The sequence below is a fragment of the Acomys russatus genome, chromosome 29 (assembly GCF_903995435.1).
Source record: "Acomys russatus chromosome 29, mAcoRus1.1, whole genome shotgun sequence".
Classification (NCBI taxonomy): domain Eukaryota; kingdom Metazoa; phylum Chordata; class Mammalia; order Rodentia; family Muridae; genus Acomys; species Acomys russatus.
The window spans coordinates 31,722,422-31,748,967 of NC_067165.1; the positions used below are offsets into that span (position 1 = coordinate 31,722,422).

Genomic DNA, 26,546 nt, shown 5'->3' on the forward strand with positions numbered 1-26,546 from the left:
CAGGTTTCATGTGTGCTGGGGCCCAAGCTCCGGGCTTCATACTAGACAAACATTCTGCGTACTGACCTACATCCCCAGCTCTGTATATTTCTAATCATTCTTTAATCCCAAGCAAATGTGTAGTCTCCTATGCTGAAATGGTTATTGCCATTACCAGACATGTAGGCTGTCATTTGATGTCGTTATTCCCTGAGAGAAAGCCTTTTCTGTATTTATGAACTTTATTGTTGAGAATCACTGTTAACCTCTCTGCCAAATTAAAGACACCTGTGTCTCTGTTTCCACCAACCTTTAGTCCAGAGTGAGTTCTTTGTCCTTTTCCCTGTTAGGTGTTCTCCTGTCCCAGGTCTGATCAGATCCTGGTCAACAGCAGGCACTGAGACTGCTTGCATGGCCCGTTTTTGATACCTAGGGGATGGTTTTTGTCTGTATAGAGCAGGGAAGCCCGTTTTAACTGTTGAGACTAGCCAGGCAGGTCACCAAGTACCTCAGGGTGCAGGGCAGTAGGACGAAGTGCAGCTGTGTGAAGAGTATTGGCCAGGTATCGCATTGTACATTAAGTTCCAGACCCCTAGCATGAGAGTAGACAACACTCTGAACAGCCGTTCGTTCTTAGTGGCGGAGGTGGTTCCTACCCAGTGTGACCGGTGCTAGTGTGTAGGAAGGGAAGGGTCCACCTCAGTTTCCTGGTAGTTTCAGCCTTTACTTTGCTAACATGAAAAGCTGCTGTGTGTGGCCTTGCCTTCCTTCTCAATCCCTACTGCCATTTTCACCCCAGCATCCGTAGGGTTGGGTGTCCCTCCATAGCGTTGGGAACTTTGCCTTGTCTGAAAGTACAGAGGCATCCAGAAGCCTCCCAGCTGAGCTTCTGCTCAGGCTTCATGGAGAACTTCAGTATGCCTGTGCCAGGAGCCCTGTAGGCTGCAGTGATGACTGGGCAGCTGTTCTGTTGGCCTTTTTCATAGATCTTCCCCTTTCTGCCCATAAGTATCACCAGAGCCCGTGGCTAAGCAAGGCACTGCTTGAAAGACACTCAAAACATGGCCAGACTAGGAAATTACGCATTTCTGATGGACACCTCTTGCCCCAGAAGGGCAGCTTCAGTTGTTCTGATTACTGTTGCCAAGAACATCAAAATACGCATGCCTGGGACAACAGGCAAGGTGTGCAGGCGCCAGGGTGCCTGTTGGTGCCTCATGGGTACTCAACCAGCCTGAGAGTGGGGTGGTTTTCTTTGTGAATTGTTGGAGGAGTCCTCAAGAGCTGAGGACTGGAAACCGGTTTTTTTGTGTTACTCAACATGATCCAAAACCATTTGTGCTGAGCCAGTTACTTCTTGAGACTCGCTGGGTTGTAGGAATGAGAGAGATGGGGTCATTCTTATTTCTGGGAGTGACACTGGTCTGCCTTCAGGATTGAGGCCTGTGCCAGCTTGTCACTGGCTGACCCTTTGCTGTATCCTGTCCAGGCAAAGCAAGATCAAGGTTGACCCTCAAGTGGGTACTTATGCAGGAGAGCTAGTTGAGCATAGCTTTTGGATTTTTGAGACACTTTCTCTGTGTATCCCTGGCTGTCCTGGCTCTGTAGACTAGGCCTTCCCCTGGAGATCTGCCTTCCTATGCCTTTTTGAGTCCTGGCATTAAAGTGAGGCACCACTCCCAGCCTTTGTTTTTATTTTTATTTTTTTAAGATTTATTTATTATGTATACAATGTTCTGCCTACGTGTGTGCATGCCAGAGAGGGTACCAGATCTCATTATAGATGGCTGTGAGCCACCATGTGGTTGCTGGGAATTGAACTCAGGACCTTTGGAAGAACATCTAGTGCTCTTAACCTCTGAGCCATCTCTCCAACCCTCCTGTTTGTTTTGTTTTTAACACAGGCTACTAGGTAGCCTAGCCTAGCCTAGACTTGAAGTTGTGACCAAGGTTTCCAGTCTCCACATTGTTGGGACTATGTTTTTTGTTTTTTGTTTTTGCGGGGGTGGGGGGAGGTTGAGACAGGGTTTCTCTGTGTAGCCCTGGCTGTCTTGGACTCACTCTGTAGACCAGGCTGGCCTCGAACTCGAGGAGATCCACCTGCCTCTATCTCCCGAGTGCTGGGATTAAAGGCGTGAGCCACCATGCCCGGCTTGAGACATGATCTTATACAGCCTATGCTGACCTAAAACTTCTGATCTTCCTGCCTGTAGGAGTCCAGGTATGCATCAGGCCAGCACTCTAACCACTGAGCTGCACGTATCCCTTAGAATGCCATCTGCTGTCCACTCCCCCATCATGTACGGTGAAAGAAACTTCCTGCCCCTTAGGCAGCCAGGGCCTGTCATTGAAATTGCCGTTGGACACAGAGGATCCAGCCCTGTAGCAGCTTCTATTATGGCTGCTGGGTTCTAGATCTAGGCTAGTGCTGCCAGACCACAGGAAATGGGGACATATTCCAGGGAAGCCACTGCCTGGGTTGGACCATGGCCGGCTGGCATACTGGCCTCTGCACACTGTGTATCTGGGCGTTCCTGCCCGTGCCATTCCTGTTTTGTAACCAAGGGCAACCAAGCTCCTCTTATGATCCTGGACAAGTGTGTTCCTGGTTGAACATCCGGAAGTTTGCTGTGTAGATTTTGTTAAAACATGCTCCCTGCTGGGTGGCAGGAGAAAGTGGAGCCTCCTGGCAGATACAGCCCTGTTCCCAAACTCACCCACTCCCTGGAGGATGCTCCAGGTGTGTGTTTAAAAGTTGCCAAATAGCTGTCTCTGAGGACCAGTCAAATCAACCAGAGCTTGTTACAGCTTCTTCAGATGAAAGGGTGCCAAGTTGTGCTGGGTTGTCAGGTTCTGGAACTAGAGTGGGCTATTTCTTTAACTGGGAGCCAGAGTTCAGCCAAAATGCATATGTAACACCATCAGAGGCAAAGCATCCTGGTTAGTTCTTGTCTGACCTACATCCCTGCCACCAGAGCCTGGGCACCTTAATTGCCAGCCCTTGGCCATAGCGTTCTTAGGGTCCACCAGCGGTTCTCCAATGAGCACATCTGAGAAGAAAGCTCTTGGGTTGGGCCAACATTCCCCTTCTTAAGACTCTTGTAACTTTGGCCCTAGGCCTCTTTGCACAGCATGGCCTCTTTTCTAGATGCAGGCCCTGTGGGAAGTCCCTGCCTTGCTTTTCTTCCCTTTGTCAGAACTAACTGGTGGAGCTAAATGTCTTTCCCAAGGGGCATCATTCTGTCTTGGGACACACAGCTGCACATGCCATATATGTTTCCATTCGCCAGCCTTAGATGTCAAGGCATTTGATTTAAAGACAGCTTTTTTTTTTTTTTTTTTTTTTTTTTAAGTGATTGGGAGGGCAAGGTGGTGGCTGGGTTGGAACATATTAAGGAGAGAAGAAAAAAAAAAAAAGCCTGTGCCTAGAGGCAGTCATGCTTGAGTGGTCAGTGCTGAGTGGTTTGGATTGAAATAGGCCAGAGAAAGCAAAGCTCCAGGGCCTTTGTCCAACCTTCCCTCCAACCCATGCCAGGCTGTGCACCCAGCCCCCTTCATAGGCACACATTGCCTCCTCCCCAGGGACTCTGGCCGGCTAAGAATGGCGCCCTCCAGGACCCACAAGAGATTTTAAACCTCTCATTGAAGAGGCTTTCTACAAAGAGGAAAAGGCTGTAATTGAAAAGCTACTTGGTTCTAAAGAAGAAACAGACCTGGAACAGAGAAGCCTTCATTCTTGACTCAGCCAGTGTCGGGCATGTTCAGTTCCCACCACTCCCCCCTCTAGGAGCTTTGACTCTATGGGTCCAGAGCATGGAAGGACAAAGGCCCAAGACAGTACAGCTGAGTCTTTGGAGACAGGGTCTCAATATATGCCCGAGGGATGACCTTGAGTCTCCTTCCTCTACTACTTCCTGAGTGCTGGCATCACAGGCCTGCATTGCCGTAACTGGTTTATGCGGTGATGGGGGTTGAACCTAAAGTCCACCTAATGATTATTTGTTTATTGTGTAAGAAAGGCTAAACCGGGGCCTGGAGAGATGGCTCAGAGGTTAAGAGCACTGTTTGCTCTTCCAGAGGTCCTGAGTTCAATTCCCAGCAACCACATGGTGGCTCACAACCATCTATAATGTGATATGATGCCCTCTTCTGGCCTATAGGTGTACCTGCAGGCAAAGCACCGTATACATCATAATAAATAAATAAAATCTTTAAAAAGAAAGGAAGGCTAAACCCCAGACCTTTTGCACACTAGACAAGTGCTCTACCATCAACTACATTTTAGGTCCTGGTTGGTTGGTTGGTTGGTTGGTTTTGTTTTGTCTTTAAGCTAGGCACAGTGGTTCATACATTTAATCCCATCCCTAAAGAGGCAGATGGATATCTCTTGAATTCAAAGCCAGAGAATTCCAGGACAGCCCTGTCCAAAAAAGAAGGGGAGGGGGCACGGGGAATCTTGCTGAGTTATCCAGGGAATTCTTGAATTCTGAGTAGCTCAGGCAGGCTTTGAACCTGGGATCTTTCTATCTACCAGGGAGCTAGGATTACAGGTCTGAGTCTTCAGATCCAATTCCCCTGTGTATTTCTACTTTCTTCCTCTTTCTTCCTCTCCCTTGGGGCCAGAGGGGACATTTCAGTCTAATAAGAGTGGCCTGGAGCAGGCTGTTGTCCGTCTGTCTGTCTGCAGGGCCTCTTGTCAAACGACCTATCACATCACAGCTAGGAGGAAAGACCCCTCTGCTGGGAAAGGAGTGAGAAGGCACTGGGGTTGTGCTGGAACCGAATTCAAGGTTCTGCCCTGCTGTGTACAAAAAGCCAAAGGATGCCTAGTTGAACCCTGGACATGAGTGAAGCTAGTCCATCACACCGGCCAGAAGATAGGCGTTTCCCAATTAGGACTGGTTCCACCAAGCATCGCCAAGATCCAAGGTTCTGCAGATCATCCCTGCCAGAGACCGTTGCCACCACACCACAGGGTCCCCAGCCTCATGATCCCCCAAAAGAGCCTTGGACAACCTTACTCAGTTTCCTCTTTCTATAGTTCTGACTCCTGGAGTGTTCGTCTGTACTAGAATGCCAAGAATACTCTCCAGTAGCCTCCTCAGTGCCTCAGCCAGCTTCGGCGTGCATAGTGCATTGGCCAGGGCCACCACACCAGCAGTACTGACACAGAACAGCTGGCGCTCAGGCTCCAGGTGCACTTCGGTGGTGGTTCCATTCTTGTGTGTTTCTGGCCTGTGGCCTCTACCTGACCCACCCTGCCAGGAGAGCTTGCTAGGGGAGAGTGTGCCCACTGCTCAGCCTTTTCCCATGCGTGGGGCGGGGGTGGATGGGGGGTAGCATGAGGGATTTTTTTTCCTCTCTAATCTCCCTTGAGGTGAGTGGTGGTCCCTGGGGGGTCTGAAATCTGGCCAATGGAATGCAGTCCCTGTGGCTCAGGAAATCAGAGTGGGAGTGGAGTGTGCTCAGAAAACATTAAATTCATGATATGAGTTGTTTCTCCTAAGTCCTACCTTGACCTTGGACAGCCCCAAATAGAATGGGAGGAAACGTTCTGGCTACTGCTCTTGCAGCCCTAGTTTCCCCAGTTAAAACAATGAGTGAGACCCAGAGACAGTAAAGGTCGGCTCTGATGTTCTGTGGCTGGGGGGCAGGATCTGGGACCTCCCAGGAAGGCTCTGGCACAGGTCTGCACCTATGCAGGCAGCTCCTGTCCCTGGCCTCAGGAAGAGCGGTGTGTGGGAGCCTTGCATTCTGCTGGCAATCAGTAATGGGAGTCGGAGTCGGTGGGCAAGCCCAAGAGCCCATGCTGCCAGCTTACTAGGTGATCTTGGGCAGGTGTCTTCTCATCCAGGGTCCTCCGAGGAGGTCACTCTAACTAGATGTGGGCTTCGCTCTTGATCCTCTTGCTGATTTCCTCTCACTCCTGTAGCCTAGGGCCGGGCAGGGAAGAACCTAAAGAGAAGCAAGGAGCCACTAACTAGTAGGCCTTTCCCATTTCCCGCCCCAGTGCCCCCCACAACTCTCCAGGAGCCCCACTTGCCCCAGAAGTTGTCCTCCACAGCCTAGGCTATCGGCTAGAGCCCTCAGCACTGCCACTGTCGGCCTGTGCAGTCCTGAGTGAGTCCCTACGTTTCTCTGTGCCTTAGTTTCCCTACCTGTTAGATAGGAGTTTGTGGCAGGGGTGGCTTCCCTGCCGTTCCGCGCCTGGGGCTCAGGCTCCGCAGTGAGGGGGGGAGCAGCGGCGGCGCCGGGAAGGAGCGCTAGGCGGTCACGTGACGTCCCCCTCCCCGAACTGCGGCGGCGGTGGCGGCGGCGGTGGTGAGCGAGTCCCGGCAGAGCTGCAGTAGCAGCCGCGGGCAACGGAGTGCCAAGCCCAGGACGCCCCAGCCCAGGCCTGCGGTGAGTGCCGGCTCCATGCAGGGGTTCCGGGCGGGGAGGGGCGCGGTCAGACTAGATGGCGGCGCAGCGGGGCGGGGGACTCCTGCAGGCACCAGCCACGCCGCTGGGCAGGCTCGGGTTCCACCCTTAGGTGCCCTGAGTCCTAGGCTCCGTCATCCTTGTCACCCTTCGGAGGGGACCGCGTAGAAGTGGTCGCGTTGGGGAGAGGGCAGCCTGGCATCCCCCAAGGGGAGGCACTCCGCTCCTCTGAGCAAGGAAGTGGGGGTCCTCTGGCCATCGCCCTGAGCCGCGATGCGAGGGCCTTGATGTCCTCGCATCTCCAGGTACAGAATGCATCCCTGCCTGTCCCAAGCCACCGCAGAGCCGGACACTGGCGTCACGCAGTCCTTGTGGCCACCCCTGGCTCTGCTGGATCTCAGGGTTGGTGGCAAAATCACCACTATGCCCTGCAGGCCTTTTGGGAGCCTTGCTGATGTGCCAGCTTGGTGAAGAAACCTTGCTCCCCGCGCCCCACCCCGTGCGTGTGTGTGTGTGTATGTGTGTGTGTGTGTGTGTGTTCCCATCTCTTGTATCCATCCTTCTCCAATGTTTGACCTTGTAGGTGGCTGTCACAGCACAGGCCTGAGATGGGGTTAGGACAGGCATCCTACCCCATCCTCACACGGTATATTGGCATTTGTCCCTGTCCTTCAGTTCCCTCCCTGCCAAAGGCAGAGGACCAGACACCTAGTGGCTGCAGGAAAGATAGAAAGACAAATCCTGCCAGATAAGAAGCAGAAGAAAGGCCAAGAGGAGATAGGGGGTGAGGTGATATACCTCTTTCTCTCCAAGAGAGCCAACTGGATGTGGGGTGCCCCGCCAATGCTACCTCTTTTTCCTAAGGTTGTTTTGAGGTTGTTCTGAGCGTCTAGATAAGCTCGGACAGCCGAGGGCAGCAGGACTAGGTAGTGTTCAGACCCCTGCCCCGTGGGGTTCCCTTGTGGGACCTCAGCCTGACTACAGAGGCCCCTGGCTGTGGAAAGATCTGGGCAAGGAGTGGGTGTGCCTTTTGGCCTTCAGCAAGACTCCAGGGCCATGATTAAGCTGCAGAGAGAACACCTTTCCTACCTACAGCTTAGGTGCCTGCCCTGAGGCCTGACACAGGTAAGGAAACTGAGGCCTGGCCAGGCTAAATAGATTGTGTGTGACCCTGAGTTACCCTGGTGCTGGGGCTACAATCAGGTTTGTTTTTGTTTTTTGTTTTTTCTTTTTTCTGAGGTAATATCTCACTATGTAGTCTCAGATGGCCTAGAACTTGATACGCTAGGGCAGAGATCTGTCTAGCTCCGTCTCTTCTACACTAGTAGCAAAAGTGTCTGCTAGCTGGGCGTGGTGGCGCACACCTTTAATCCCAGCACTCGGGAGGCACAGGCAGTCGGATCTCTGTGAGTTCGAGGCCAGCCTGGTCTACAAAGTGAGTTCAGGACAGCCAGGACTACAAGAGAAACCCTGTCTCAAAAAGCCGTCCTCGCCACCCCCCCCCCCCAAAAAAAGCATGCACTAACACACCAGACTACAGTCAGAATTCTCCTGATCCGAAGCAGAGATTTTGCCAGGTGAAGGGTTTAATCATGGACTCTGGCCATTTGCTACCCCTGGGGGGCACAAGGTGGAGAGGGTCCTCTGGGTGGAGATAGGTGAGGTGGTGAGAGTCTTGAGTCTATATTTGCAGTGACACTCTTTCTTATGGCTGTGATGTTCCCCCACCCAAGGCTTTTGCCAGCTTTCTAACTTCATTTGGGTAAAGCACCCCACACCCCTTCTCCTTAAGATATTTGCCTGGGCTGGTCTCAGGAGGCTGTTTGCTGCTCTAACCATTCAGAACAGGTCATAACAGGGTCTTTTCTCTGGCCTGTTGGGGGAGAGGAGGGGAGTGCAACAGGACTCCTTTTTGCCTATCTACAAAGGTAGAAGGCGAGGGAGGCCTGAGAGCCTTTGCCCGCTGCTCCCACACCCTCTGTGCTGTCATGTTTCAGAACAGAAAGCCTTTCCAAGGACTCCCAGGGCAGGTCTGTCTTCCGTGCCACCTGTCTGTCTTCAGGGCCTTTGTTCCAGCTGTCAGAGACTGCTGAGCAGCCACGCTAGGCAAACAACTGCGACCCTTGCACAGCCAGACACAAATACAAACATGCCTTGACTCACAAGTACTGAGACCCAGACTCAGGAACGCTCAGGGATTCTGTACCCTGTCTGACCCCACCCCACAAGAGATATGGTGCCCCAACAGATGCCTCTGTGGCTGAAAGAAAGGGCTTGAAGCCTTCGTGCTGGGGGGTAGCGGGGGGGGGAGACGGCTTCTCTACCTCAGTGGCCTCCAGTGTGCTGGCAGAATACACAAACAGGCAGAGAACACATGGAGGCCCCATGTCCTTAAAAATGAACCTGGCAGACATGCTCAAGCGCCCACATGGATACACGCTTCCACGCGTGCCTGGCATCAGCTTCCTGCGCGTGGGATTTAACTGCCTTGTCACCCTTTGGGGGTGACAGAGTTCCCTCTGAACCCCCCCTTCCCCAGCAACCTCGTACCTTATTCCCTCTTTCTGCTTCCTAACATCCCAGCTAGGACTGAAACCGCAGCATTTGAGACAGCCTTGGCTTTCTCCCTTCATCTCCTGCTCCTAGCTAACACTTACCCAAAGGGCTATTTCAGAGCCTTTCCCCACTCCTGACACCACAAAAGACCTAGCACAGCCTTTCCTTTCCTCAGCTGCCTTGTCAGGAGCTGACCAAGTTGTGTTTTCTGTTTTACCCTCCCAGCAGGGCTGGGGACAGCTGCTGTCAATGCAGGAGGATCCTTGGAGATCTCTGCTTGCTTTCCCCAAGGTAGAGCTAGTGCCAGGCTGGGCCCTGGCACCCTGGCTGTGCCTCTGAGAGGTTGGCATCCCTGCAAAGCTGCGTCCTGATGGTGTTTGGGTAGGTTGTGGGAGGCCTCCTGGGAGGCCCCCTGGCCAGGTTGGGGGCAGTAAGGGGGCTCTGGGTTCCAGTCTGCTCATTTGGGCCCCCACCCTAGACAGCTTGAGAGTGCCAATCCTCAGCCCAAGGTTGGCCCTTCCTCTGGCTGGGTGTGCAACCAGGCAAATCAGTTTTCCTCTCTGGGTCCAGCTGGGTGGTGAGGAGGGTCAGAGATGTGAAGAGGTTAGCCCCTTGCCAACGAGAAAGGGAAGTTTGGCTCAGCTTAGCAGTGTGATCATAAGAGGGCCCCAGCTGGGGACTTTCTATAGGCTAGAAGCTCTAGGTATAGCCGAGGCTACCATTGGCTATCCTAGACTAGCCAGGGGTTTTCAGGCTGTGGACTTTCAGAGATAGCCAACCTTGGAGCAGCCCAAGGAAGAGGGGGATCCGTGGGTAGGAGGCTGCAGTTGTAGTGTCCGTTTGTAGCGTGGATGTTCTTAGCTTTCAAGACTGGCTCGGCTAATTTTAGGACTGAAGACTGACACTTGGCAAGCAGGTGATTCAGAAAAAAAGAAAAAGAAAAGAAAAGAAAAAAGACAAAGAAAGGAATCTGAGAGGTACTGGTAAGGAGGCACCCCAAAACAGAAAGGATCCCAGCTGTTTACATTGGAAAATAGGAATCAGGGCATCCAGTGTGCCTACTGTGTGCCAGCACAGGGTAGAAGCCCTGCCGCCACTTCAGCAAGCACTCAGTAAGCATTTAGTATACACAGACTGGCAGGACTGGGGACAGAGGTGAGCTTGGCATGGCGGTTGGGGACAGAGGTGAGCTTGGCATGGCGCTTGCTGTGATATATGGTACTGAGGTCACCTGCAAAGAGGTGAGGATCAGAGTGTCTTGACTGCTCTGCCAATATGAGGCCACCCTCCTGTCAGGGCGAGCAGACCTGAGTTTGCACTTTGACCAGTTGCGTGGTTGGGCCCACATCCTTTCATTTTCCCGAGGCTCCATTTCTTTATCTGTAAGGCAGGGACTGTGGATTTTTTGGTTTGTTTTGTGTTTTACTTACTAAAAAGATTAACATAGGAGCACACATTTAATCCCAGCACTTTGGAAACAGAGGCAGGCAAATCTCCATGATTTCGAGGCCAGCCTGGTCTACAAAGCAAGTTCTGGTACACACAGGGAAACCTTGTCTTGAAAAAACAGAGGGGGAAAAAAGATTAACATGGGGGACTGGAGAGGTGGCCCAGTAGTTAAGAGCACTGGCTGATCTTCTAGAGGATCTGGGTTTAATTCCCAGTACCCACATGGTAGCTGTAACCACCTGTAACTTCTGTTCCAGGGAATCTGACACCCTCACACAGACATACATGCAGTCAAAACACCAATACACATAAATGAAAATAAATAAATTATTTTTAAAAAGATCAACATAGGTGTAGTTGTGCGCCTTTAATACCAGCACTTGAAAAACCAAGAAAAGTGGATTTCTGGGAGTTCAAGGCCAGACAGAACTTTGTAGAGAGACCATATCCAAAAAACAAAACCCAAAATAAGTAAGTAAATAAATAAATAAATAAAGACACAAGATAGGAATTATCAAGAATCTAAATCCAATATAAGCTGGCATGGTAGCAAACATGGTAGCTAAGACAGGAGGATCTTGAGTCAAGGCCAGTCTGGGCTACATGTGGAGACCATACCTAAAACAACTAAATGAAGAAAAACTCTGGACCTGGTGGAGCAACGAAGGTTCAAGGCCTGTCTGGGGTACAGAATGAGTTAAAGGGCAGACTGGGCAACTTAGTGAGACCCCGTGTCAAAATAAAAAGCAAGAAGGCTGGATGGTAGCTCAGTGGTAGAGCACATGCCCAGCATGCACAGAGCTCAGCCCTGCAGCTGAGAGACCGTCACAAGCCACAGCATGCAAGTCTGACCTCTGCTGTGTGACTCTGGACCTTTCGTAGCTCAGAGTTGTCCACAGAGCAGGTGTGCTGGGCGTCTCCTATCTTCTCTCCTCTTGGGGAGGTGAAAGGATAGAGGCACACTCACAGGGAACTGCTTTGCCTGAATAGGGCGGGGGTCCGAGGAAAATGCGCAAGTACAGAGGATGGGCAAACACCGGGGAAGCCTGGAGAAAAGTCTGTTTTGAAAACTTTGCAGTATTGGCAGGCAGTGGTGGCACATGCACGCCTTTATCCCAGCACTTGGGAGGCAGATGCAAGTGGATCTCTGTGAGTTTGAGGCCAGCCTGGTCTACAAGGTGAGTCCAGGACAGCCAAGGATACACAGAGAAACCCTGTTTTTAAAAAACCAAAATAAAATAAAATAAAAAAGCCAGGTGGTGATGATGCACACCTTTAATCCCAGAAGCAGAGGCAGGCATTCTCTGTAAGTTTGAGGCTAGCCTGATCTACAGAGTGATTTCTAGGACAGCCAGGGGTACATACAGAGACCCTGTCTTGGAAACAAAACCCCCCGGAAAACCAACCAACTAACTAAACAAAGAAAAACCAAAAGCAAACAATCACTTTGGTGTGTTTACTTTCCTCTCCTGCCTTATCCCTTCTTTCCTATTTAAAAATATATTTACTTATTAGTGTGTGTGTGTGTGTGTGTGCGTATGTGTGTGTGTGCACATGGTATAGCATACATGTGGAGATAGGAATCAGTTACCTCCATCTACGATGTGGGTCCCAGGAATCGAACTCAGATTGTCAATCTTGGCAGCAAGCACTTTTACCCTCTGAGCCATCATCTCACCTACCCCTTTATCTTTCTTTCTTTCTTTCTTTCTTTCTTTTTCCAAGTTCTCACTATGTAGCCCAGGCTGGCCTTGAACTCATGGTAACCCTCCTTTCACAGTTTCTCAAGTGCAAGGGATTTCAGACATGTATCACCACATGTAGCCTAAACTTTACAGTTTAAAAAACAAAAAGCAAAAAAGCTTCCCTTTGGTGTTTGGGAGTAGCAATATTTTCTTTTTCCTTCCATGACATCACATTGTCAAGACAATTGGGCAATTTTCTCTCCCGAGGAGTCAGAGCCAGGCACGTAGTAAGAGTATCAGTGCATGACAACAAGGGTGTCAGCAGAATTCTGAGTTGCGTGGTTAGAGGGGGAAGGCAGTGCTGGTGGTGTACCAGCTACATCGTCGGCCAATTTGGGCCACTTTGGCTTCTGGGAAGGGTGATGAGATAAACTGGTTATCAACGGCTTGAATGCCAGCTTGACGACTCCGCAGTACCACAGAGTCACTACGGAGCCCACGGGCTTCCTGCACACAGCCTCTGGTTACACGGCCAGACTCAGTAGCCAAGGAAGAGAACGCCACCTGGCACAGGTGCACTTCTCTGCCTGGCTGTGCGCTGGGGTGAGTGCTGCCCAGTGCCTTTCTCCCTGGATCTCATCTTCCTTGAGCGTGCAGACGAAAGGCCACTGTGTTTTCCATCTCTGGAGCAGGTGAGGAGATCAAGACACCAGCCTGCCAGAGAGAGCTGGGTAGCCAAGAGTGCAGGAAACAAGACTGTCATCCACACAGGAAGTCAGCACTTTGTCCCCTGGCTCTGCCTTGTTGTCCAGGGGCCAGTGGGGTAGGTCCTGAACAGCCTGTGACTGTTGCTAGGCTCCGGGAGTTGATGTGCTGTGTGAGCCCCAAAAGGGCTACTCTCTCAGGGAGTGGAGGTGTTTCTGTAACTGCCTGTTCTTCAGGCACCCCTGGGAATCTGGAACTGTCGGCAAGATGCACGGGGGACAGCGGGTGAAGATCAGACACCTGTGCCACCTCCTCCTCCAGCCAATAGGAGCCACACACTTGCAGAGAGAAAAGTGGAGGCCAGACTGTGGCGTTCGGCCCTCTGCCTGGCTCCTGAGATCCGACTTGAGTCTCTGAGACACAGATGTTCTTGTCCTTGGTCCCTTCCATGAGTCAGGACTCCAGGGGCAGGTGAAAGTAGCTACTGGAAAGTTGACCTTGGGAGTGTCCCTGCCTGGCCACATGGGACATCTCTGACTTCTCATTCTCTAAGTGGGCCAAACGACTGACCCCAGAGGGGGTGCTGTTACCCTTTCTGTGACCTTGGAAATTAAAAGAGAGGCCACGCACCCTTTGGTAGGCTACTGCAGGCCCTGTGCCAGCCTTGGTTGAAGACTAAGGAAGTCACAGGTCTATAGCTGGGTATGAGGGGGCCTTGTCCTTGTCCACTCACAATACCTCCCACCTTGTAGCCTGTCACTGAGCTCTAAGTACCACTGGGAACAAAACTGGGCAGATCTCTAGGGCTGAAGCCTCACCCATGCCTGCCACCAAGCTTCCACTAGAAAGGTGTAGGGAGTTATAGTCCCTAAGGATAGAGATGCCTGGAACTTGACTGCCCCATTGCCCCAAATGGGAACTGCCCAGCTTTGGGATTCTGGGAGAATAAGCCAAATGTAAGCTGAGTGACAGAACCAGGGCACAGGGAGGGGGGCATAAATTGAGCACTTACAGTATACTTAGTCCCATGCTAAGTGCTTTCTACGGACCCATCTCATTGACTTCTCGGCAATTGTTATCAGCCATAAGGGCCTCAGAGAGGTTAAGTGGCCTCTGGAGCTCACTCAGTGGGGTTGAGATTTTAATTAGGACTGTGTTAGCCTCTGTTAACCACTGAGGTGTGCAGAGTAAGATGGGGAGGGAGAGGATGCCATTGAGAGGGCTGGGCTAGTCCTCAGCAGCCCTAGGAAGTTTGCTCTGGCCACAGAGGCAAGGCTGCCTCCAGGTCAGGGCCTTTTCCTATCAGTTCTGACCATCAACCAGCCTGCCAATGCCAACATGGAGAAAGTGGATGTCCCACGACAGGGAGGAAGGCAGGCCTCCCTGGCTGCCTAAGAGCCTTCCCTCATTCTTGCCCTGTGTCATGTGGGCCTCTCAGAACTGAGCCTGTGTCAGCGCAGGATGCCTCGATGCGGGATGTGGCCCGGTATGTTCAGGGAAACGGATGGACCCAGATGTGAGGGCGTGTACATACTCCCGAGGTCCCTCTCTCGCCTCTCTGAACCTCACTTTCAACATGAGATGAAATAGCAAATGTCACACGAGTCAAGCTGCCTCTCAGGGAACAGGGGGGGGCGGGGAGGGGAGACCCAGATGTGAAGCCCTGGGTGACTCACCCCTACTTAAGGAGATCCATCATTGTCATCTGTGAAATGAGGCGTTTGGACCAGCTCATCACGGCCTTCTCTCCAGCTCTTAGGCTGAGGACAGTTTTGGATTCCAGGCTAGAGGGTCCTCCAGAGAGAGAGGGGCTAGGGTAGCCAGAGGGCACCCCTCACTCCCTGCTCCATTCTAGCCTGGGGCACTGAGCCTCAGAGGTACTAGACACTAGAGGGGTCTAGGGGCTTCAGAGTCAGGTCCTGCGGGTGGAGAAGAGAGTCCCCAGAGTCGGAGCCTCGCCTCTGTCCCTGCCCAAGAGGCGTCACTGCCTGCCTTGCCCATGGGGATGGGCTGCCTTGGAAACCAGAGTGAGAAGGGTCCTTGGAGAGCCCTTGTTATAGACAGAGGGAGGGTCCCAGAGAGGGGATGGGATCTGTCCCAAGTTACTGAGTGCTAATGTGGAGCCTGGCTCAAGACCTGGGTCTCTTGGGTTCATGGCTGTCCCAGGACATGCCTAGTAGCCATCGTAAACACCCACCTCACTTTTGCTTACTTGGCCTTTTGTGTTTAAAGGGTCTCATGTTGACTAAGGTGGTCTCACACTCATGGCAAGTCTCTTGTCTCAGCCTCTCAAGTGCTGAGGTTACATGCATCAGACACACACTTATGCTTCGGGGTTTGTTGTTGTTGTTGTGTTGTGTTGAGTTTGTTTTTGAGGCAGAGTCTTGCTATATAGCCCAGGCTGGGCTAGAACTTATAATCCTCCTGCCTCAGCTCCCTAAGTGCGGGGATTATAGGCATGTATACCACGCCTGGCTATGAGTCCCTATTATTGGTGCCTCCCGGGTTGGGGTTGAGAACTTTTGAGTTCTAAAAACAACCCTGTGAGGAGATAAGGACAGTTGCCACCATCGTCATTACCTGTTTTAAAAACGTCATGAAAAAGGACCCAAAGTCACCAGCCAGGAAGAGAGGAGCAGAAGATTCAATCATAGGCCCGGTCGACTCCAAGCTCGTGCCAGCACCAGACCATGTGGGCTTCGATAGGGATAAAATGGCCTCTCCTTTCTTTCTGTCCATAACTGGCCTCAGCATCATTTATGCATCCTTTGAACAAAGGGTTTAGTATGGTGAGGCTGAGCCAGAGACTAGGTAGTGAGGTGTGGGATCTCCAGACACCCCTCCACTCTCTGCCTCGTCCATGATGGCTGCCTCTCTCCCACTCTTGGTCAGCTACCCACAGCTTATGCCCTATTCAATGCCAGTGGTGCACCTGACCTCCTCTTGAGAGAAATGGGGCAAGACCCAGCGGGTGCACCTGCTGTTAATGGTTAAAAAGTACTACTTGGTGCAAGCCCTGTGTGAGGGCCAAGCATCGCCTCCACTCAGTATCGCCCTCCAGTCATGGGGCCCTGCTCCTGTGCCCTTTTAAAAAGTTTTACTTATTTATAGTGCTCTGTCTGCATGTACTCCTGCAGGCCAAAAGAGGGCATCATGCCGGGCGTGGTGGCGCACGCCTTCAATCCCAGCACTCGGGAGGCAGAGGTGGGCGGATCGCTGTGAGTTCGAGGCCAGCCTGGTCTACACAGTGAGTCCAGGATGGCCAAGGCTACACAGAGAAACCCTGTCTCGAAAAACAAAAACAAAAACAACAACAACAAAAAAAGAGGGCATCATATCACATTACAGATGGTTGTGAGCCACCATGTGGTTGCTGGGAATTGAACTCAGGACCTTTGGAAGAGCAGCCAGTGCTCTTAACCTCTGAGTCATCTCTATAGCTCCTCCCCCCTTTTTTGTTTTTGTTTTTGTTTTTGTTTTTTTGAAGACAGGGTTTTCTCTAGGTAACAGCCCTGGACTCACTTGGTAGACCAGGCTGGCCTCAAACTCAGAGATCCGCCTGCCTCTGCCTCCCAAGTGCTGGGATTAAAGGTGTGCGCCACCACGCCTGGCTCCTGTGCCTCTTGTGTTTGTACTCTTACCCACAGTGGACTTTGCCCTGCCCTGTGTCCAGGCTTTGTGCCCTGGCTGTGTGGCTGTGCTTAGAGAACTCTGTCTGGAAAGTGAGGTGTCTACCAAGCAGCATGCATCTATTAAGCACTTACTGTGTGTCCTGCAAGGCTAAAGTTTGGCCAAATGGCGAGACCATGTTCTTTGTGAAGGGTGTGGGGCTCCAACCCCATCCACTCCAGCTTGTGAGGACCAGAGCAGAATAGCTGCTTTCTTTTTGGAAGGCGGAATGAATGAATGCCTCATGGGGTGTTTACAGCCATTTCCACCCCCAATCTTAGGTAGGCCCTTCAGGCCCCAGGAGCCTGGGTTTCCTGGCCTGTGGCATGGGGACAGCAATCTGACCTAGTTTATGGGATGGCCGGAGATGTGCTTGACACAGGGCCTCGGTAGTGGGTAGCTACTGCTATTCTGGGCTGGAGTGTGAGTGACAGGGATTGAAGTCTTGAGGAACACTTGGGGGAGTCGTCGCCAGCCTCAGTTTCCCCATCAGTTATGGTAGATACACAGTTCTTGCATGATCTAGCTCCCGGGGCTGTTGTGAGGATCACAGAGGCTCCAGGGTGCGTAGGTGCAGCTCAGCAATCCTCTCAGAGGAATGAAAAGCGGAAGGAACAAGGTAGGCGGCGAAGCAGGTGCCGCCATTGTGGCGCGCAGGTGTGCCATTGTGGCCTGGAGAGGCACAGCTCAGAAGGAAGGGCGAGGACAGGCTGTGGGGCCGCCTCCGCATCGGGGAAGTAGGGAGTGTAGCACAGCGGGGTCTGGGGCGCTTTCTCTGAAGACTCAGGGTCCTCACCCTGTTGGAGAGCCGCTGGGGGCTGGGGCTGGGGCGCTGTCCCTGGTCCTGGAGAGCTGCCTGCTCTATCCTGCAGTTCCACAGACTGCCAGATGAGGGCGCCAGGGACCGCCTCTGACTCCCTCATTTCCAGATTTAACATTCCTAGATAATAGGCCTGCTCGGCTCATTTCAAAAGCCAATGACATATCACCATAAGGGGACCAAACGGTGCTCCACTTGCCTGGGTGAATGCCCTGGCATGACCACCCGTAAGAATCACAGAAGTAACCAAACCCTTGATATTTATGACAGAGACACTTTGCCATTTAACAGTGGAAGATCTTACTGCTGCACCTGACCTCTAGCTCAGGATGTCTCCAGTAATTGAACCTCAGAGAAACTCATTATGGATTAAAGCCACATCAAAAAGACACTCACGGGGCTGGGGCTGTAGCTCAGTGGTAGACCCGTTGCCTGGCTTGCTCAAGGTCATGGGTTCCATCCAGCCACAGCCCCGCAACGAAACACAACAAAACGGGGGGGGGGGGGGGGGGGGGGGGAAGCACAGAAAAATACTGATGTGTAAAGCACTTAGGGGCTAGGCTGCCTTACCAGGTTGTGCCCACATGCAAGGCGGGGCACCATGTGTGCAAGAGTCTGCCTTGAGTGGGATTCTCCCTAAATAGCCCCTCTGGCTGCCACCCTCTCAATGGCTGTGGTGAGTCTCAGTAATTGCTAAATTAGAACCACCCTCCTCTATTTCCCTAATGCTTCTCATTGAGAACCACAGCCAAGGTGGGAGCTCTGCTGGAGCTCACCAGGCCCCAGACTGGCTGGCTGGCTAACGATTAGGAGCCTGGCGTGGTGGCACACCCCTTTAATCCCAGCACTCGGGAGGCAGAGGCAGACGGGTCACCGTGATTTTGAGGCCAGCCTGGTCTACAAAATGAGTCCAGGACAGCCAAGGCTACACAGAGAAATCCTGTCTTGGGGGGGGGGACCCACCAAAAAGAAAGAAAGAAAGAAATGGTAAGGCACTCTTCCTTCATCTTATAGGTGGGCCAGCAGAGGAAAGAATAGGAAAGGACTTGTCCTGGGCAACAGCAGGTGATTCACAGACCTGGGGGCCAGATCCAGATCTCCTGACCCAGAGAACAGGGCTCAGTCAGCCTGCTGCTCTGGCAGGTGCTGTGGGTATCTGTCTGAGTTTGACCAGCTGCCCTGAAAATGAAAAGTGCCTGCCCAGAAAGGCCAGGCACTTAGCAGAGATAGTAGGATGGAGGCTGACTGGGTCCCTGCTGTGCCACAGGACAGTGGCCTTGACCTCTCTCTCCTCCTCAGGGGTGCCATGGTTGGTTCCCCACATCTCTGACCCACAACATCTCACTCCTTCCCAACAGTTGCTTGGGTACCACGTAAGATGGGCATGAGTGTGTCTGTATGCACGCCGTATAAATGTAAGACAATCATAGTTAGAAGGTGTGGTTTCTATGCACAGATCTGTGGCCTTGTGTGTCTCTTGTGGGCGTGCAAACCTAGCCACGGTAGGGGTAGGTGAGCACACTTAAATTTGGGACCCAGGCGCGTAAACTTCATCTGACTTTTGCAGGTGTGTGTGCAGGTGAGCCGACAGCATGGTGGGGGGGGTGGCCTGACTTTTACGGCGGTGTCCAGGCACAAAGTAGACATCTGCATGTGTGCTCTGTACAAGTTCAAGGGTGTGTGGACTTGGGAAAGCTTGTGTACAGGTGTTCTCAGGTCCTCTGGGGAGTATAGCATGTCAATGCCGTGCCACCAGAACCTGGAAAGCAGATGCCTCTCAGGCAGCTGCTCCGGGAGGGTGTGAGGTGAGCCAGGCCTCCTTCCTCAGGCCCTAGGTTAGGTGGTACCTCCCCACAACATATACCCAGGACACCTTAGAGTTTATAATCAGCTGCTCCTGGGACCAGATGCATGTAGCTGGGCTACAAAGCCGTAGGTGCTTCCGTGGCTGGTGGAATTCTTTCTAGGCAAGTGTTCTTTGCCAGGCTTGGGCCTTTAGCCTGGATAGAAAGAGATCAGTGTACGTGTTTGAGGGAGATTGATTAACACATGAGCAAACCTAAGCCGAGGGAGGAAACAGATTCCAGCCGAGCCACCCCGAAGCTGCCAAGGCCAGGGCAGGGAGCCCAAGGCCTGCCATGTCTCCTGCCCAGGAGCTCTTGAGCATAATATCCCTGCATGGGAATAACTTGTTGGGGACCCTGGCAAGACCCCACGAGTAGCCTGAGGAGCTCAGCCTGGGATCCCCCCAGGATTTGCCCTTTCTTCTATTCTCTAGTTTCTTGTTGGGAAAGAAACGCTACCGGCAGGTGAAAAGGACACCCAGAGTTCAGCCTGGGGTGAGGCTGGGGAAGGAACCGTTCTCCACCCCTGCACCTCGCCTTCTTCACCAGGTCTGCCATACAGTCAGTTAACTTGGGCCCAGGTTCAGGAGGCCTAGGAGAGGAGGGTTCTTCCCAGAAGGGGGCTAACCCTGAGGAGCAGCCTGGCTCCATTTTCCTTTTGAGAAAGGGTCATGTATCGCTGAGGATGACCTTGAATTTCTGATTCTCTTGCCTCCATCTCACTCTAGCACTGAATTTAGAGCTGTGTACCACCATGCCTGCCTCTATTATTTTATTATTTTATTTGTTTATTAAGACAGGGTCTGCTGGGCGTGGTGGTGCATGCCTTTAATTCCAGCACTCTAGAGTCAGAGGCAGGCAGATCGCTGTGAGATCGAGAGCCTGGTCTATAAAGTGAGTCCAGGACAGCCAAGGCTAACACAGAGAGACCCTGTCTCAAAAAAAAAAACAACCCAAAAACCTACACAGTGTCTATCTATGTACTGTTGGCTAGTCTGGAATTGACCATGTAGACAAGGCTGGCCTCAAACTGACGGAAACCTGCTTGCCTCTGGCTCTTGAGTACTGGGACTAAAGGTGTAGGCCACATGTATGCCTTATTCCTGGTTTTATTTTGTACAGGAGATTTATTTATTTATTTATTTATTTTTGAGACAGGGTTTCTTTGTATAGCCTTGGCTGTCCCAGACTCAATTTGTAGATCAGGCTGGCCTTGAACTCACAGAGATCCTCCTGCCTCTGCCTCTCTATTGCTGGGATTAAAGGCATGCGCCACCACACCTGGCTACCTGTACAGGAGATTGAACCCAGGGTTTCATGTATGTTAGGCAAGCACTCTGCCAGTGGAGCCCCGCCTCCTCCAGCCTGTGGCTTCCTTTTTTTTTTTTTTTAGATGAGAGACCAAAAAGAAGGGACTCCTGCAAGTGCGGCCAGTATTCTCCATTGCTGGCTCGCAAGCGCCCACTTTGTGCTGACTGGGGGTAGTGAGGTCCCTGTCACAGTGGTCTGTGGCAGCCTGCTCCGGGATGGGTCCCTCCTCATGCCGCCATTCTATGTGTCTGTCTTGGACTCTATTCTGTGTGCTCACACAGATATGCCTCATTCCTTCTTCAATATTATTTTAAGGTATATGAGTATTTTACCTGTGTGTATGTATGTATGTATGCATGTATGTATGTATGTATGTATACATGCACATGTACTATATGCATCCTGGTACCTGAGAAGGCCAGAGGAGGGCTTTGTATCCCCTGGAACTGGAGTTATAAATGGTTATGAGCCACCATGTGGGGGCTGGGAACAGAACCAAGGCCTTCTGCAAAAGCAGCCTGTGCTCTAACTGCTGATCAATTTCTCCAGCAGCAACCCCCCCCCCTTTTTTTTGAGACACATGGAAGTGTGCACCACCAAGCCTGGTTCTATTCGTTTATTTATTTATTTATTGAGACAGAGTCTCACTATGTAGTGTTGGCTGGCCTGGAACTGATTATATAGACCAGGCTAACCTCGGACTCACAGAGATCCGCCTCCCTCTGCCTCCTGAATGCTAGGTTTACAGGCATGGCTACCACACCCGGCCCATTCTTTCTCATAGCTGTGTGGCCCTGCGTCTCTGTCTGGGTGCCCAGTTAGTCTGTTTACTTAGTAAATCTTTGCTACCCTTGTAAAATGGCAAACTCATCTAGCTAAGTCTCCTCTAAATGATGCTTCAGCGAAGGTCTTGCTTAACACACACACACACACACACACACACACACACACACACACACGCACGCACGCACATGCGCACACTCCCCCCCACACACACACACTGTGCTGGCCAGGATCCCCAGTGCTTTACGATGGGCAGCTTAATTATTGTGCAGTTAAACAGTTTGAATAATTAGCACCTTCATTACCAGCTCCATTTTGCAGATGAAAAAAACTGAGGCACAGAAAGGTTAAGCGCTTTGCCCTAGGTCACACAGCTGGCAGATGAGAGAGCTGGGTTGGAACCCTAGGCGAGCCCACAGGACATAGGTGCAGGCCTTTCCATCCCTCGTCCTCAGCCGTTCATCTTCAGCATCCATTCTATGAGGTAGAGTGAACGCATATAGGTGGCCTTGCCGGCTAAGAGGGCGCATTTAATAGTCGCTGGCCATAGAGTGTCAGCCACATGTGTGGCTGAGAGAACATGACTTCGCTGGCTGTCCCACCCCCATCTCTTGCCAGCCAGGCAGCTGCAGTTGGGCAGAGCGCAGAGGCTGGAGCCCACACTGGGCTCTTTGTCCTTGGTGGGAACCCTGCAGCCCCCATGGCCCGTCTCAAGGGCCCTCTGTCCCAGCACCCAGGGGGCGGGGGAGGCTCCTTGGGGCCAGGCCCAGCTGGGAAACTTGGCATGTTGGCGGGTCCTTGGCCATCCTGCCAACTGGGCATTCAGGACCCACTCAGGAGCCGAGAGAGCCTGAGGCCCATGCTTCAGGGGCTAATACAGTCCACATAGGCCTGCTGTCCTGAGTGAGCCCAGGCCTGGGCAGCCCCTACCACACATGTTGTCCAGGCCAGATCCAGGTTCCTCTTTCCCTAATCTGCTCCTCCTGGGAACCTCTGCTGCTGCACAGAACAGGGAGGACCTTGTCTGCTCCTCCGTGGATGACTGTGGTGCTCCCAGACTCACCCCTCCCTGGGGATCCAGCCCCACCTGACCGCCCTATACACGGTGGGCTTTTAACATTGCCCTGCAGTGGAGGCCCCCTCCTCGGGGTGGGGTGGTGGTGGTGTCAGCAACTGGGATCCAGTGCAGTCACATCAACCCCCAAGCCCATTCTGAGCACCCTGCCGAGAGGCCAGCAGGGAACCAGAGCCTCCCCCAAAGCTGAAAACCAAGGTGGGAGTTCTCAGTAACCTCAGACCAGCTCTGAACCCCCACAGGGCCCTCCATGGGGCTCCTCTACTCATCAGGCGGGATGGAGTGGGGCTGAGGAGCAGCAGCTGCCCAGCCCTGTCTGAGGGAAGGAAATTGGAGTCTAGACCCTTGTCAGTCACAGCAGTCATTTCCCAAGAGATGAAGGCGCTAACCTCACCCCCACCTCATTACAAAAAAAAAAAAAGTTTTTGAGAATCCTTGCCACCTGGCCTCGGTCTCTTGATGAGCCCTCCTACCTCTTCCCTCACAGCCTGTCCCTAAGTTCCCCTAAGCAGAAGGCTCCATAAAATGCTCAAAGCTTCTGGGGCTCCCTAAACAGTGGTAAGGGGGCATTGTAGGGGGTCAGGCGGCAAGTCCTGAGAACTGGGACTATGTCCCACTGTCACCTGGTATCTCTAGACGTGTCAGAGTGGTGCTCTAGGCCAGCTGGGCATACAGGGCAGAGCTACTGTGTCTGTTGAGTGAGTGTGTGACAGGGTTTTAGGATTCAACCCTGTTTGTCTCCAAAGGTGACTGCGTGAGGGATCCTGGGCTAGATGTATTTCCAGACCGCCCTTCTCTTTGCTCCTCCTCACACGGGAGTTGTGGAGGGAATTGAGGGGGGTCTCAGCAGGGACAACAGGAGGGTCCCCCACTCTCTGGCCGGCCTGCAGGACAGTGTTGGCTGGGACGCAGGGTAATCAGCTCAGAGGCGGAGTTGTGCATGCCTCTGCATTAACTCAGCTTCTCACCGCCCTGGAGGCCCGGCGATCCAACTTTTCCTGTGGGACACCCTTGGCGTCTCTCCCTGGGGAGGGCTGGAGGTGGCTCTGGGCATGGGTCTGGGTAGCGACGTGGGGGTGGCGCTCTCAGAAAGCCCCGCAGGAGCTGGAGCGAACAAGCGGCCCTTTCTGCGCCTCAGCTGGCGAGCAGCCCAGCCCTGGGCGCACACGGGCCCGGGCTGGGGCGGCGTTGCCAAGGTGACCCCGGGCTGGGCAGGCAGTGGGCAGCGGCGACGACACCATGAGCAGCCGGAAGCGCAGCTTCACCTTCGGCGCCTATGGAGGGTAGGTGCGCCCCTCATGTGCGAGTGCATGTGCGCACCAGGGGTCTTGCTTGGGTGCGGTGGCCCCACGCGGTGGTGAGGGGTGCGGAGGCTGTGAGGCAAGCATTCACCCAAGTCATGCTCCAGACTCGTGAGCTCCCTAGTGCTCTCTTGGATGTTCACGTGCACATGTGGAGGTGACAGTAAGTGTGGATTGCAGTGTCTATGAACATGTGCGTGAGAGTGTGGAGGATGCCTGTGTGTGTGTGTGTGAGAGAGAGAGAGAGAGAGAGACAGAGAGAGAGAGAGAGACAGAGAGAGAGAGAGACAGAGAGAGAGAGAGAGACAGAGAGAGAGAAACAGAGACAGAGACAGAGACAGAGAGACAGACAGAGAGACAGACAGAGAGAGAGAGACAGACAGAGACAGAGAGACAGAGACAGAGACACAGAGACAGAGAGACAGAGACAGAGAGACAGAGAGAGAGGTGTGTGTGTGTGTGTGTGTGTGTGTGTGTGTGAGAGAGAGAGAGAGAGAGAGAGAGAGAGAGAGAGAGAGAGAGAGAGAGAGGGAGAGAGAGAGGGAGAGAGAGAGAGAGAGAGACCAATTGTGGTGGGGTAGACAATCTCAGAAGGCCCTTAGGACCTCAACTTTGCCCCTCTCATCCCTCTACTAAAGCTCTGGGAATTAGTCCCTTAGAGCCATCAATAGCCGCCCTCCTACCCCACACTCTGACCAACCTCAACCTCACCTTATGGAAGCTCACTACTCTTCCTGTTTGGGGCTGAGTGGTAGCTGGTCCATCTTAGGGTGGCTCACCTCCTTGACCCGAGGGATGTGGAGATGGGATGGGATTATTGCAGAGATTACACAGACTGGGGACAGCAGCCTTTCCTGGGCCAGACAGGGGCCCTGTGACTTTCACCTATGTGGCCTCATAACTGTCAGAGGAACACAGTTTGGGCTTGGTGTGGTGCTCTGGGGGAACAGCCGGTACCCATGAGCTGTGTAGGGGAGGTCTTCTCCAGGGTGCCCTCTTCTTCTCTTCTGCCTGTTCACCCTCAGAGGAGACCCACGGAGGGACAGGGTAGGCATATACAGAAGCACCTTTTGGGGGTAAGGTCCTGGTTGTCAAGTGAAGCCAGGGGCCTAGGCTGGGTGGGGGTTCTTGGTCATGACATCCAGGGGGCAGCCCAGAAGGTGAGAGGAGGGTTCGCTTTGTGACCCTGAGTGAGCCTTGGCCTTCTCAGTCTCATTTTCTCCCCAGCAGTTTCCACCATGCACCTCAGCTTGTGACCCCTGCCCCCTCCTTCCTCCCCCCTCCCCTCCTCCCCCCACCATTGCAGCCCAGCCTTTTCCTTGCTCTATGCTCCCTACTTGCCTCAGGCAAAAAGGCAAGAGTTGTTTGTTTTCCCAACAGCTACCCAGTTCTGTGGTCCCCTACTAGGAAGGGGGGGGTGCTGCCTCACCCCAAGGTGCCCTCTCAGAGAACATGGGTGAGAAGCCGGGCAAGGCCCTGCCCACCACTCTCTTCTAGGCTGGGCCTACAGGGCGTGGGGAATGCAGTCTGGGGGTGCCCATAAACTCAGGGAAGGTCAGGGATGTGTGCTGGGGGGAGGGTAGGATCACCCAGGTCCCCAGGCGATTGGCTCCTGGGTGGATATGAGTTGGGACAGGCTGTGCGAGTTGGAAAGGGGATGGGATTCTGTCATAAGCCGTAGGCACTGAACACATCTTCTGTACACCTGTCTGTACGCCTATAGCTTTGCTCTGGCCCTAAATATAGTCACACTGTCCTCTGCTTGGCTCAGAACTGCTTCTGACTCCACCCCTGCCAACATCCGTATTTCCTGCTTCCCCAAGCCACAGGCCCCCAGTCCTACTTTACCCCAGCCTCAGCCCACCTTCCCAGGTGTCTAAACTAACCCTAGGGCCTGGTCACTCGTGGGATTTTGAGGCCATTAGGCACCTTTATCCGCAGGCCACAAGGGGTAGGATGAAACAGAATGGGTCTTTCAGTGCCACATGTAAGGTCATGATGGAAGTCCCCCCTCATGGGCTGTCCACTTGCTGTGTTTCAGGGTGGACAAATCCTTCTCCCTTCGACAGAGTGTGTGGTGAGTATCGAGGACCCTCAGGGGCATCTGGGCTGCCTTGGCTGCTCCCTGGGGGGCTGCCCCTAGCCAAGTCCCACCCTCTCTACATGACAAATCAGACCTGCAGCCCCCTTTAGGAAGACCTACCCCCACAGGTCTTTCGGCCTCAGCCTTGGAGTCAGATCTCAGCTCATGCCGGGTGGGTGATCATCAGCTCTTTGTCATTTCTCTGAACCTCAGGTTTTTTTCATCTGGGGTTTTTTACATCTGGGAAACGGGGCTATAGATGGCCTAGTTAGTGTGGGCCTGAGGAAGCCAGGCATGCACACCTGGCCTAGTGTCTGAGAGGCCCTCATCCAGATATTTTCTTCCTTTCCTGTTCTTCAGTTGTTGCTCTGGTGTGCCTCCCAGCTGGATAGGAGGTATCTTGCCTTCTCACTGACCGCCCCCCAACCCCCACCCAAACCTTCTGGTCCCATTCATACCCAGCCCTGAAGCTGTTTCCTGTGTCTGAAGCCACCCTCTCTTTGGAGGAGGTGACATCAGCAGCTTCCCCAACACCAAGAGGTGCCAGGCAGTGGGTGGAGGTGTGGCCTCACCTCGAGATTCACACAGCACTGGGCACCTGATGCCCCACAGGCAGCCCCCCCCCCCCCCCCCCGGCTTCCCTGGCACCAGCATCACATGGCCCCACCGGCTGTTCCTGCAGTTGCTTCACCTCCCATGGGAGGGAGCTCCCCTGGTGGCTCCAGGGCCCCGTTCTAGGTTCCTGCTCCTGCTGGGGGGCTTCCTGGAGTCTCCACACCCCACAGTGCTCCAGCTGCTCCAGGATTCCCAACCAGCACCAATGGGCTCAGAGCAGGAGGCACACAGGTATCCAGGCTGAGCCCCAG

The 26,546-nt window shown here is 53.0% G+C and overlaps 1 protein-coding gene across 9 annotated transcripts in view; it reads left to right on the forward strand.

The window, feature by feature from the left end:
• The first annotated feature begins 6,266 nt into the window (after positions 1 to 6,266).
• The window catches only part of Rap1gap (RAP1 GTPase activating protein), a 62,975-nt gene continuing 42,695 nt past the window's right edge, over positions 6,267 to 26,546 (forward strand). For 5 of the 9 annotated variants that reach the window (XR_007833434.1, XR_007833436.1, XM_051171477.1 and 2 more), the window contains exons 1-2: positions 23,459 to 23,579; positions 25,639 to 25,674. Coding sequence is in view for 4 of the 9 variants with exons in the window: in XM_051171477.1 (XP_051027434.1) it covers positions 23,536 to 23,579; positions 25,639 to 25,674 (80 nt within the window). In the remaining 5 variants the exon portion in view is untranslated. Of the gene's footprint in view, positions 6,382 to 23,458; positions 23,580 to 25,638; positions 25,675 to 26,546 lie in introns of those variants that run through there. The other 4 variants (XR_007833439.1, XM_051171479.1, XR_007833438.1 and 1 more) reach the window with 4 other exon arrangements.